This window comes from Hirundo rustica, chromosome 2 (assembly GCF_015227805.2).
Source record: "Hirundo rustica isolate bHirRus1 chromosome 2, bHirRus1.pri.v3, whole genome shotgun sequence".
In the NCBI taxonomy this organism is placed as follows: domain Eukaryota; kingdom Metazoa; phylum Chordata; class Aves; order Passeriformes; family Hirundinidae; genus Hirundo; species Hirundo rustica.
Window position 1 is genome coordinate 16,615,930 of NC_053451.1, and position 13,225 is coordinate 16,629,154.

General features: G+C 59.9%; 1 protein-coding gene across 1 annotated transcript in view; it reads right to left on the reverse strand.

The window, feature by feature from the left end:
- Positions 1-1,662: 1,662 nt before the first annotated feature.
- The window catches only part of PDE2A (phosphodiesterase 2A), a 42,022-nt gene continuing 30,459 nt past the window's right edge, over positions 1,663-13,225 (reverse strand). The window contains 29 exon segments of the mRNA XM_040055005.2: positions 1,663-4,719; positions 4,928-5,034; positions 5,182-5,220; positions 5,476-5,588; positions 5,810-5,909; positions 6,049-6,123; positions 6,231-6,278; positions 6,381-6,468; positions 6,572-6,694; positions 7,072-7,142; positions 7,346-7,468; positions 7,667-7,744; positions 7,999-8,111; positions 8,862-9,039; positions 9,123-9,201; positions 9,294-9,357; positions 9,803-9,842; positions 9,927-10,038; positions 10,168-10,298; positions 10,408-10,476; positions 10,562-10,603; positions 10,715-10,789; positions 11,272-11,324; positions 11,411-11,570; positions 11,671-11,730; positions 11,806-11,861; positions 12,344-12,453; positions 12,893-12,927; positions 12,929-12,982. Of these exon segments, the coding sequence (XP_039910939.1) occupies positions 4,494-4,719; positions 4,928-5,034; positions 5,182-5,220; positions 5,476-5,588; positions 5,810-5,909; positions 6,049-6,123; positions 6,231-6,278; positions 6,381-6,468; positions 6,572-6,694; positions 7,072-7,142; positions 7,346-7,468; positions 7,667-7,744; positions 7,999-8,111; positions 8,862-9,039; positions 9,123-9,201; positions 9,294-9,357; positions 9,803-9,842; positions 9,927-10,038; positions 10,168-10,298; positions 10,408-10,476; positions 10,562-10,603; positions 10,715-10,789; positions 11,272-11,324; positions 11,411-11,570; positions 11,671-11,730; positions 11,806-11,861; positions 12,344-12,453; positions 12,893-12,927; positions 12,929-12,982 (2,622 nt within the window). The 3' untranslated portion in view covers positions 1,663-4,493.

Here is a 13,225-nt window from a genome sequence, read left to right on the forward strand (position 1 = left end):
TGTGCGTGGAAAAAGGTCCGCGTGTCACACGTTTGGGAGCACACGGAGACATGTACGCGAACACGGACACGCGAGCGTGAGCACCAGCGTCAGCTGTCCGAACACAAGAGACGCAACCCGCACATACGTGCACCCGCGCCCGCATGCAACCGCCGCGCGCGCACAGGTGCGCGCGCACGTGAACGCGCATCCACACGGAGACGTGCGCGCGCGCACCTGCACATACGCGCACGCACCCACGCGCACACACACACATGCACACACGTATGCGCACGCAACACAGAACATGCACACGCACGCGTGCACGCACAAACCCCATGTGCACACGCGCACACACATGTACACACACACACACACACGCCGCCCCCGAGGTGTCCCTCCCCTCCTCCAATGGAATCCGCCTTCCCTGGAGGAACACGGCCGTCCTGCCCCCCGGCCTCCCCATTGGCTGCGTCCCGCTCCCGCCCGCCTCCTGCCGCAGAGCGGCCCGTGGGGACCGAGCTGCCGGTGATTCCAGTGGGGCGTCAATCCCCATCTGGAGCGTCCCTTCCCTATCCCGCCCCCATGAGGACCCCCGGATGGAGGGGACCGGGAATGGACATGTGGTATCTCCTCTGCCCCATCCCTGGGGAAGCCTGCGCCCTGCCTTAGGGATCCGCCGGGACAGAAAGCAATGACGAGCCGAGGCTGCGGTGAGGGTTTGGAGAAAGGCGGTGATACCCTGGTGCATCCAGGAAGGGATGTCACCCAAGGGTGTGGAACCTTCGGTGGCAGAGGCAGAAGTGGGGCAGCCCCTGACTGGGAACCATAAACCCTGCTCTGGGATTTGCGGTCAGAGGATTAAAGGGATTTAATCCCAGGATTTGAACCGGCGCCTGGAGCAGGATGGGGGCATTTGGTAGTTCGGGCAGTTTTTCACCCCAATTTTGGCAGCTCATGGAGCGCCAGAGCATGCCAGCCCCAAAGCCTCCGAGGACTTTTCCTCTGGGTGTCAAACGCCCCGGACAGCGCTGTCAGATTGGGCTGCGATTGAAGCGCTCCATTGATCCTGGGTAATAAATTGCTCCTTAGCCGGATGGCGGGAATGAAAACCGCGTCCCTGGTGCATGGATGAGGGGCAGACTAGGGGGTCCCCTCTGGGGGCCGTGCAAGGATGGCTGCAGGAGCCAGAGGAGCAGCTGGATCCTGCCCCAGTCCCAGCCCAGGCACAGAGGGGTCCCAACACAGGCCTCATCCTGCATCCCAGCCTAGGATCCCACTGCAGTCCCAGCCCCAAGCTGGATCCTGCCATGGGCCTAGCTTCCCCTGCTGCCAGGCTGGATGGGCCCGAACATGGCTCCTGTCCAGGCATGCGGGTTCCCAGCCTGGCAGATGGGGATGGAAAGAGCATCCCAGGGGATTGGAGCATCCTGGGCTTCTGGAACATTTCAGGAGGGAATGGCACTGGGAAGGGACCAGAGTATCTGGAGTACTCAGAGGGTTTCAGTGAATCCTGGGGCATTAGAGCATTCCACAAGAGTGGAATGTCTGGGGCAGGGCTGGAGCTTCCTGGGGGATCAGACCTACATGGCCCAAGCTGGATTCTCCCCCTGAGGGTGATTTTGGGGTTCACAAGTCTTGATTGGAGCTCCCCAGACCCCAACAAGGCCACCCACCAACCTGTCACGGGGAGGTTGACATACGAAATTTATTTAGGAAAACCAAAACCCACCAAAAAAAAAAGAGAAATAATAATAAAGAAGGAGGAAGAGGAGGAGGAGGAGAAACAGGGGAAGAGGAGGAAGAGGGGAAGAAGGAGGAGGAAGACAAGCAGGAGAATAAGAAAAGAAGGACGAGGAGAGGAAGAAAGAGAAGTTATTTCCTCCTCAGGCTCCATTGGAGTCCAGAACAACCAATGCCACAAGACAGGACAGAAAAGCTGGAGGAGGTTTGCACACCCACACACGCCTGTGCACACTCGTGGGTGAGTTGGGCTGGGTGCAAATTGCACTCCCCAGTATCCAGAGGGGTATATACAGGGGCAGGAGCTGGGAAAGCATTGGCTACCTACACACACCAGCAGCAGGGGCTGGAAAAGTGGGATACAGCTGGGAAACGGGCATCCCTGTGTGTCCCCACCATAGTGTGGTACCTGGGATGCAGAACCCAAGTGCAGGACACCCCCACATCAATTGGATGGAGAGATCCATGCATCGTCAAGCATCCCTGGATCAGCACTGGGATGCAGGGATTGTCTTTGAACAGTTGTACCTACTGACATGTTGGTACCAGGGCTGTACCAGAGTCACAACAGGGACGGAACTGCTGTCCTCCTCCTGCAGCTTGGGGGTTTGCTGCCTTCTGGGACCATCCCCACCCCCTATGGCAGTGTGGGGATGGGGAGAAGAGCTTAAGGGGCTCTTGGAGGCAAAGTCATGGGCCAGCAGACAGACTCAGTCACCAGGTGGATCCCGCCAGGGTTCGGGCAAAGCATCTCACTAAAGGCATCTCCGAGTAGGTAAGGCAAAAGGAATTCAGGTCACTTCATCCACATGGAGCAGCTCAGTGTTGGGGTCTCCCACTGCTCCTGCAGACAGACGCTCCAGGTATCTCAAGAACACAGGCAAGTCATTGCTTACAGACAAGCCAAGGAGAGAAGCGACCACTGTGTAGCCCAAATCCAGGAGGGACCTGCTGTGGCACCACTTGGGATGGTGCCATGGGATACTGCAGAGGAGTGGGCATGGCCGCATGTCCACTCTTGACCCGAACACAACCAACACCACTGCTTGCAGTGCCAGAATTGTACCCTGCTGCTCCCGTCACCTTTCCCTGGCGTGGTGGTGGACTCATCCAGCTCCCACAAGCTGAAGGATGCAGCCTGCGGGCTCAGTGCACCCTCATCTCTCAAGGCTGAGCACCCCCCCTCAGCCCCAGCCCCCTCTTCAGCTCTGTCCCAGCAGAGCAAGCTGCTCACTGCAGTTCCCCTGCTCACAGGTGTTTCAAGTGGCTTTGGCTGGGGTGACAGAGCCCTGGGTCACATACAGCTGGTCACACCCTGGAGGCTAGTGGAGCCCCTGGGACTGAGAGGGTCCATATGGGTTGGGTTGTGAGACTGGAGAGACCACAGGAAGGCCAGCAGGGTCTGTGCACAGTGGTCTGTGGGACAGGAGGAACCAGAGAGCATTGGGGTCCATGCGTGGTGGTCTGCAGGACCAGAAAAACCACAGGAGGTTGGGGGGGGGTGCATGCATGGCAGTCAGGACAAGAAAGGGAGTCATGGGAAAACACCAGGGTCCATGCATGACCAGATCAACCATGGTAGACCAATAGCATCCATGCATGGTGCCAAGTAGGATTGGAGGGACCACAGGAAAATGGCAGGGTCCATGCATGGTAGTCTTCAGGACCAGAGAGACCACAGGAAACCACTGACGTTCATGTCCAGTGGTCTGCAAGACCAGAGGGATCTCAAAATGTCAGCAGGTTCCGTGCACAGAGGTTGGTATGGCAGGAGTTGTGAAGCCACTGTGAGCTAGGGATGCTCACAACACGGTCACCAGAGAAGCTGCTTGCAGTGAGGAGGCTCCCAGCTGGGAGGTGGAACACCTCTGAGGTTCCTAGGGGGAACACCTAGGTAGTGGGGACACGGCAGGGACATGTATGGAACCAGATGGACGCCCTGTGGAGCACAGCCTCCTCTGTGCATGCAAACCAGCAGCAGGACCCCCCAGCCTCGGCACGTGTGTAGCCCTTGTAGGGGATGTGGTTGTGTGGTTGCATGGGAATGGGCTGTGTGAGAGATGTGAGCCCTTCCATGGGTGAGTGGGTTCAGGGGTCCTAGAGGGGTGGGGCTTTTAGCCAACGGATGCTCAGCAGCTGCTAGGAAGAGGTCGGAGCTGGTTCTCTAGTGTGGAACTCAGCAGGGGATGCAGGCACAATTCCCACGGTGGTGGCCATCCCACTCTGGCATCTCTTCCCTCCTCCAGATGGAGCCGACCTTCTTCCATGGACCTGATCCATGGTCCATGGCAACACCCCTCATACGCTCTACAGCCACCTCACAGCTCTCCCACTGCCCCTCACCATCCTGCCCCCCACCACCCCCCGTTTCGTGCTAACCCATGCACACCCATGTCATGGTGACCGACCACTCTACGGGTGCTTCCACCAAGGACATCATTCCTATTGTCACCCCACGGGGACATGACCTGCAGTCTTAAGGCAGCTTAAAGCACATCCATCTCCCAGCCCCACTGTGTCCCTTGGTGCTCCCAGCCACCAAGGCAGTGTCCCAGGGACCACCGGGTGGACAGGACACCTGAACACCTGCCCCGGAGGGAGGAAATAGTCACCCAGTGGTGGGGAAGGACTGGTGGTGGGTGCTGGCAGCACACAGCCCTTGCCATAGTAGTCCAGAGTCACTCATATCCCCCCAAACCTCCTCCCCATAGGCTGGGGGATGAGGCTTGGGGATACTCCCAGCCATGGCTGTGGCCCCCTCATCACCTCCCTCACTCGGCCCCAGCCTCAGAGGGCTGCCCTGCCTCAGGTTCCAGGCAGCCGTTGAGCTGGGGGTCAGGGGCCTGTGGGTCATATTCCTCATCCAGAAAGTCCAGGGAGTTGTTACTTGGCAACCCTCGGATGGTGAATTTGTGGGAGACCTTGGTCCACTGCTCCCGGTTGCTGGCCACCCGCTCGTAGAGCTCCGCTGCCTTGGGGAAGAGATCCTGCAGCAATCTGGGGAGTGAGGGGATGCACTCCATCAGCACAGGGCTGCAGCCCCCTTACTTCAATGCAACCCCCTTAGCTGAGCCCAGCCCCATCCCCATTGCTTGGAACACCTCCCAGCATCTGCAAGACTTCCCACACAGCACCCCATCCCACACTAAGGGAGGCGGGGATGGCAGGGGGCCCTCCCCATCCCAGCATCCGTGCTGGGGCTCACTTGTAGATGGGCATGGCAATGTGCTCCATGAAGCTGATTTGCAGCTCAGGGATGTAGGCTTTCTCCCGGTCCATCATCTCCAGCGGGCTGTTCCCCATGGCTTTCTCCTGCGTGGATGGCGAGGGGGGTCAGTGCCAATGGCACTTTCCCCCCATTCCCAGGCAACGCCTCTCTGCTCACCACCCACACCCCTCCATCCCATGGGTGCTTTCTAGGAGCGTTGGCCAAGCCCAGCCCTGCCAGGTGGCACCTACCAGGTCACCCTGGGAGAAGAACTCCTTGTAGATCAGCTCCTGCAAGAGACAGGTGTCAGCACAGGGGGTGCAGCCTGGGATGTTCCCCCACACCCCTGCCCTCCAGACCCCTCCCCACAGCTCTGAATCAAGCAGGGACACGGTCCTGGCTTGGAGGGACTGCTGCATGGTCCAGGGTCCTGCATGGAGGGACCCGCTCCATGAGGGGCAGGTGTGTGCCTGGAGACACGCAGATGGCCTGGGTGGGTTGTGAGGTGGCATTCAGGGGGTTTAGCTCCAAGGAGTGGCACTCACTGCAATCTTCCTAGTGGTCTTCCAGCCCTTGGTCTGGTCAGAGAGGTCACAGGAGGTCATGAGCAGGCAGAGCAGCAGGCTGCGGTGCTGCTTGTTCTTGGGGTCATATCCCACTGTGGGCAGAGTGTGGGGCAGGGGTTAGGTTGGGGGGCTCAGGACAGAGCTCCATAGGCCCCTTCACGCCACACGTGAGGACTTTAGGGACAGCCAGAACCTTCTGTGTCACATCCCAGCCTTTATCACTCCCAGCCTCATGTGCTACCTCCAGCCTTGATGGGATGACTTCCTACCACTGCTCAAATCCCAGTCCCAGTCTCCATCCCAGGAGCTTCACCTTCTGCCATCTTCTGGAGATCCTTGAAGATGCGGAGGTGGTGGGCCAGGTCAGTGGCCAAGATGATATCCCGCATCAAGTCCAGCATGCGCTGGTAGTCCTGTGGGCAAGGCAGCTGCCATGACCAGCTCCCACACCCCCCAGGATCCAGGGATGGGGAGCAGGTGGTCTGGAGAGGATGCAGGGGCTCAGCATGGGCAGGGGGTGGCCCGAGAGAGGTATAAAGGTGTGGGGCTCACCTTTCGGGAGAAGTGGTCAAAGATGTTGCAGCCTTGGCTATTGAGGATAGCAATGGCTTGGGCAAAGTGATGCCTCTGTGGGAGAAGCCAGGACCGTGAAAGCAGGCAGGGAGCAGGCAAGGATGCTGCCACACAGCCAGAACCCAGGAGAGATGGTCAATGAGAGATTTGGGGGATCTTACCTCCATGACAGAGCCCTCTGAACTGTAGAGCGCGGCCAGGACTGATTTCTGCAAGGTAGAGCGGCCAGAATGATGGAACTATGGAGGTGAAGACCCCCACAGCTGTCCCTATATCCCCCCTTCCCCATCCCAGCTCTGGGCTCGGCTCACCGAGGCCACCTGGAAGGAGTTATTTGTGCCTCTGTGGTCCAGGTCGTGGCACATGCAGGAGATGAAGAGGGCAAAGATCTCGATGTCTCTGGGGAGGGGGAGGAGGGAAACTGAGGCAGGCAGGAGAGCAGGGAGCACCCCAGCCAGGCCAGGGGATGGAGAAAAGGGACAGGGGTAGCACCTGGCCTTACTCCAGGTAGTTAACGAGCTCCAGGTTCTTGTAGAGCAGGTAACAGAAGTGGGAGACAGAGAACGCGTGCATCCAGTTGTGGTAGGGAGGGTCACGGTACCCCTTCTTCACCATCAGGCAGAACCTGGACAGGGGACAAAGCCATGCAGGGGAGGGTCTCACCCCACAGGGACCTCCACCTGGCCAGGTGTCCACCAGGCAGGCACGGACATGAGGATGGGGATGAAGATGAGGATGGGATGGGCAATGGGAGGGGGATGGGGTAGACAGTTATCTGGATGGGGATGGCCATAGGGATAGGGATGAGGATACAGCCAGGGGACAGAGAAGGTGGACAGTGATGAGGATGTGGATGGGGACAGGAAGGTGGCTGTGGACAGGGATGGGGAAGGAGACGGAGGGGATGAGAAAGAGGAAGGGAATAGGGAGTGTGGATGGTGATGCGGATGGGGATGGAAACGGGGATGGAGACAGGGAAAGTGGACAGGGATGGAGACTCACCTGGTGAGTGTCTGACGGTCCATCTTGTAGTTGTTGATGAAATTCATGTCCTGCAGCATGCTCAGGATGGCCTGCAGGGGGGACAGGGTGTGTGGCAGGAAATGACAATGCCCAGCAAGGTCCCCAGCAAGCCACCCCCGCCCCTGCTCAGCAGGAAAATGCTCAGGGGTGCAGCCACATCCTTTCACCCCAGCACCCCAGGGCTGGGATATATGACCTGACGGAGGCCAGGCAGGGAATGGTGGCAGTTGAGAGTTGTCCCCATGGTCCTCACCATGGAGGTGTCGTCCTCAGGCAGCGAGCGTGGCGTGTAGGTGAAGCTGGCAAAGTTAGGGTCAATGGTGGACACAGGCTGGATGCCCTCGCTCAGCAGTTTGGTGTACTCATCATCGGACACCTGCAGGAGCCATGGCCAGTGGCCCACACTGTGACCAGGTCGCCAGGTGTCCCAAAAGCCTCCTGAACCACAGTGAGAGCAGAGAGCCTTGGGGTATCACCACCACCCAACTGTGGTGACCACCCTGGGGTAAAGTGTGAGGGGCATCATGCTGGCAGTGGGAGTCCCATCCCTGTCCCTGTCCTCATGTTACCTCACCTTCATGTGGTACATCATCATCTCATTGGCCAGGTGGCTTCGGTACTGTGCCTCGTTCACCTTCTTGTACAGCAGGGACTGTGGGGCAGGATCAGGTTATGGGAGTGCTGGGGTTGGGCAGACACCCTCCAGCACCCCCAAGCCCACCCTGGCACCACAGCACGTCTTTGTGCCCATTGAGTCCCTTCCCATCCCATGGCCACCACCACTTGTCCCCAAGGATTGGGGATCACACATAAACATCTCCCCATCCCCATCCCTCTGTGCCGTGGCAGGGCTGGGAGCCCACCTTGTGTGTGACCCCTCCAAGCGGAGGACCCCCCAGCACATACGTGGGCAATGCTGATGCCGCAGTAGATGGAGAAGGCAGTGGCCAGGTCCTCATCGAACTTGCTGAACCAAGGGCCATTGATCTTGTTGACCAGCTCTGCCACGCCAATGACCTCTGGAGCAGAGAGGGGACAGCAGGGGTATCAGGTATCCCCTCGTGCCGGGGACAGGGTCATGTCTGTACGCTGGGGACAGCTCTGTGTCCATGGGCTCAGGGCAGGGCTGTGCCCAAGCAGCAGGGACAGTGCTGTGCCTGTGGGTTGGTGACAGCATGATGCCCACATTCTGGGGACAGTGCGGTGCCCAGAGGCTGGGACAGAACCATGGCCACGGGCTGGGGGACAGTGCTGAGTGTCTGTAGGGGGACGGGATCATGCCCAGGGACTGTGCTGAGCCCGTTGACGAGGACAAGATCATGTCTGTGTGCTGGGGTCAGTGCCGTGTTTGTCTGTAGGGGGACAGGATCACACCCAGGAACTGTGCCCTTGTGCCAGGTGACAGCACTGAGCCCAAGGGTTGGGAGAGGACCATGCCCACATTCATGGGGCAGAATGGTGCCCTGATGCTGGGGACAGGACTGTGACCATGGGATTTGGACAGTGTCATGCTCATGTGCTGGGGCAGTGCTCTGCAGTGCTGGGGACAGAACGGTGCTCACATGCTGGGGAGAGGGCTGAGCCAGGATTGTGCCCCTGTGCTTGAACAGGATTCATGCACCCAGGCTAGGGATGATGCTGTGCCTGCATGCTGGGGACAGTGTCACGTCCACATGATGGATGACCAAACAACCACTTGCTGACTAAGGCATCTGCTGGGCCAGACCTTGTGCTCCCCTCTTCCTAGTGTGCCCCCATCACTCCCTCACCCTGACTCTCATTCTTGATGGGGAAGCAAAGGATGTTGCGGGTGCGGAAGCCGGTGCTGTCATCCACCCCACGGTAGAAGAGTGGGTGCGAGTAGGCATCCTTGATGTTCAGGATCTTGCCAGTGGTGGCCACGTGCCCAGCGATGCCCTGGTCTGCTGGGATGCGGATTTCGTAGCTCTGTGGGCAGGGGAAGAGGATCACCAGCAATGCCTGGGGGGAGCGACGCAACCCCAGGCCCCCCAGCTCCATCCTGCGCTCACCTCATCATCCACCACTCCACCGTCGAACACCTTGGCCACCAGCTCGTGGCTGATCCGGTCCAGCAGGAACACGGAGCATCTGCGAGGCACAGCGCTGACATTGGCACCCACAGGGCAGCTCAGTGTCCCCCCCGTGTCCCCTCACCCACGTGCCCCACCACCATCACTCACATCTCAGCATTGCTGAGGTTCCGGGCCTCCGTAATGATCTCCTGCAGCAGGACAGAGACATCATCTGCAGGGGTAGCAGTGAAGGGTCAGGGACCTCCAGCCAGGCAGCGCTGCCCCCTCGTTCCCCACTCACGCAATGAAAGCAGGGGAGCAGGGCTTAGCTCAGGCTCCCAGCCGCAAGTCTGGGGGGCACAGGAGGGATGGGGGCTCTGTGGGGCATGTGCACATGTGAGCAGCACATACATGCGTGCAGCACGTGTGCACATGTGTTTCTAAGAGCTCTGTGGTCATGCTACACGCATGCGTGCAGCCATGCAACATCAGTGCACGCCAGGTTCTCTGCCAGCTCAATGGTTACCCTTCTGTAACCATTCCCCAGCAAGGGGACAAGCTTCTCCCTGGCTAGGGACAGAGACCCCAGTGCCACCACCCTCCAGGGCTGAGCGTGGGGGGCGGTCACCCATTCCCCATTCCAACCCCTCGCCATGGGTGCTCCCCGATGCACCTACCCAAGTGGGTGAAGAGGTTCTTGGCCACCTGCAGCAGGGCCTGAGGGGACAGAGAGGATCCCATCAGTGGCTAGTGCAAGATGGGGCGCACACACACACGTGACGTGGCCCTGCCCGTGCTCACCTGGCACTCGCACTTGAGCTTCTGCTCCTTCTGGAAGGCCAGGGTGCTTGTGAGCACTGTGGAGGTGTAGCAGAAGCAGTGCTGGATCTTGTGCTCATCCGTGTCTGTGTAGCTGGCGGGGGCACACCTCAGTTGTCTGTCCCCATCGGTGCCCCCCCTTCTCCACGGCAACAATGCTCCAGCACCCCAAAAGTGAAGGGGGTGCAGCCCCACAGGGAGGCCCAGCCAAAATGCTGCTCACCTCTCCCCGCTCAGTTTGTTGAAGGCGCAAGCCAGTGCCACCACCTGGGAGGTGGCCCGGCTAATGACAGGGACACAGAGCATGGAGGTGACCTCACAGCCCAACATGCTGCTCAGCTGCTTGTGCTCCTCCTGCAGGGAGAGGTGAGATAGGGCTGGAACCAGCATCCCTGGAAGCCCCATGGGACACTGGGGTGACACCCATGTCCGCAGGTGTGGGAGGGACACAGCTGGTACCCACCTCACTGATGTCCTTCAAGGTGATGGGCTTCTTATCCTCCACCACCTGCCCCAGGCGCCCAAAGGTGAGCTGCGGGCAGAGGGGACATGCTAGCACATGACACACATCGTGCACTCCCTGACCTCCCAACCCCTCGCCACCTCCCCCTGCTCACTGAAAAGCTGATTTCCTCATCCAAGACACGGTCCCCCACCACCTGGAAGAGACAGGAAGAAGGGGGTGCCCATGAGGATATCACAATGTCCGGGGGTGTCATGTAATCCTCTGGGGGGGATCAGGACTGGGGGACTGGCCCAGTGGCACCTACCTGGCAGAAGAGCTGGTGGTTGTCCTCAGAGACGAGCAGAAGGCAGCAGCACAGAGACTGGGTCTCCTGTTTCAGCTGGGGAGTAAGGGGAGGGTCAGCACGCCAGCCCTCCCCGGGCACCGCCCAGGCAGATCCAGCCCCTCCTCTGCCTCCCTGTGCCCAGGGCACCCACACCTACCACAGAGAATGAGGTGCCCCTCCCCAGAACCTCCTCACCGTGACTGGGCAGGCTCACTCTGGAGACTGCTGATGGCAAGGGGAAGGCTGTTTGCTCTGGACACCACTGAGGGTCATACTGAGGTACAGAATGGTAGAGAGCAGGAGAGGAACCTCCTCATTCTCTTAAGGAGCTTTTGGGGTGAGGGTGGCACCGTTAACTCTGAGACAGACTATTGCTGGCTGTTACAAGGCTGCTCATCTGGTCACTACTGATGACTGCACGGCTGACACTCGAGGCTTTTCTTGGCTTTGGGGAATTTTCTTGTTTTGAAATGAAACAGGGCTCCCTGGCTTGTCCTGGGGCTGGGGGCAGATGGGGACAGGGGGCCGCTACTCACGTAGTTGATGACCTTGAGCTGCAGCGAGGTGGCATCCAGGTCATACAGTTCACCTGTACGAGGGTCACACTGCCGTGAGGGGCTGAGCGTGGCTGCACCCTGCCCACACACCCCGCCCTTCCCGTGTCGCCCCACGCACCACAGAGCTGTAGGATCTTGCAGTCCAGGTCATTATAGCTGCTGTCAGGTGCCTTCTCGGGCTTGGCCAGAGAGGTCTGGGAGGAGCTGGTGGAGAGGCTGACCTGGGGCCAGGGCTGCAACTTCTGCAGGGCTTGCAGGCGCCGGAATGCCACCAGGGCCTGCAAGGTTGAGCAGAAGGGACAAGGAACAGCAGGGCTGGGGGGAAAGGGTGGTAGGTCCCCAGGTGGCAGGTCCCACGGTTCGGAAGGAGTCACTCACATGTCTCTCTAACGCGTGCAGGTTCTGCTCGTCTGAGTCACTCAGCTGGCCACAGTGTACCTGGAGCAGGAGTGATGTCAGAACTCTCATGGCCAGGCCCCGTCCCCAGAGCCCTGCCCATGTTCCTGCACTCACCAGGATGACGCACACCACGGCCCCACTGTTCTTGTCCACCAGTGGGATGATGAGCACTGCAAGCAAGAGAGCGTAGGTCCCAGGTGGGCCCCAGGGGCAGCCTGGAGCTGTGGAACTCAGCCCTTGGGGTGCGTGGCCCCGTTACGTCCTGACCTGTCATGACCCGGCCAGCCAGCCATCTATCCATCTTCCAATCCATCCGCTATCCATCTGCCTACCTCCATGCTTACTTGTCCCTGAGGACACCCCTCAGTCCCAGTGCCCACCTGTCCCTCGTGCCTTCATCGTGTTTCTACCCACCTGTCTGTGCCTCCATCACTTACCCACACACTGTTGTCTCAGCCACTGCCTCTGACCACCCATGGACCGACCATCCATCCATCCATCCATCCATCTATCCATCCATCCATCCATCCATCCATCCATCCCCTCACATCTCCATTCCCCTCCCTGCCCCTCTATCTACCTACCTACCACCCAGCCCTATGCCCATATCCCCATATATGCCCACCAAGACAACCCTTCCCATAGCTCCCACCTTGTGTGCCAGGGGCCAGGGGCGCTGCCAGAGGTCCCAGGTGCCGGCCAGGGAGCTCGGCAGGGAGCAGCCCCCCACATTCCAGCCGCTTCTGCTTCTGCACAGCATCCCTGCGGGGACAGGGATACTTTGAGTACCCCCTGGGAAGGGCACCTGGGAAGGTAAACCCCCAGGAAGGGACAACCCCCTAGGCAGAGACACCTACAGGAAAGGGACAGGCTCAAGGACTGTGCAACACATGTGCATACGTGTGTCCCCGCACACATGCACAGCCCCTGGACACAAACACATGTCTTCCCGCACACACACAAAGCCGCTGTGCCAACGTGTGCGTCCCTGTACGTACGCATAGCCCCCGCGCCCGTGTGTGCGCTTCCAGAATGAAGAAGAGGATGGGAAGGGAAAGGGGATGGGCACGAGGATGGAGGTGGAACGAGGATGGAGACGGGGACACGGATGGGAACCCTCCTGCCTTCTGCGCACGTGCCTGTTCCCGCGCACCGGCTGGGCCACACGTGTGCCCAGGGCTGGGGAGGCGGCCGAGCTCACCTGAGCTTCCCGTTGGGTGGCAGCTCATGGGGGGGGGTCATCACAGAGCAGCCGTGTGTCCCCATCCAGCAGGTAGATATAGACGTGCTCCTGCGGGAGAAGGGAAGCGCACCCGTGTGCGCGCGGCCGCACGCGTGCGTGAACACGCGTGCACCCGCAGCTGCAGGCGCGCACGCTCACGAACGCGCCCCTGCGCACACGCAGCCGTGCACAGGTGTGCACCCGTGCACCATCCGCACCCAGCCGTGGCTGGGGGGCCCCGTGGAACGGCACTGGCACAACGCCCAGCCACCGCCAGCATCAGTGTCGCCGGGATCGAGGCCACCAGCGCCG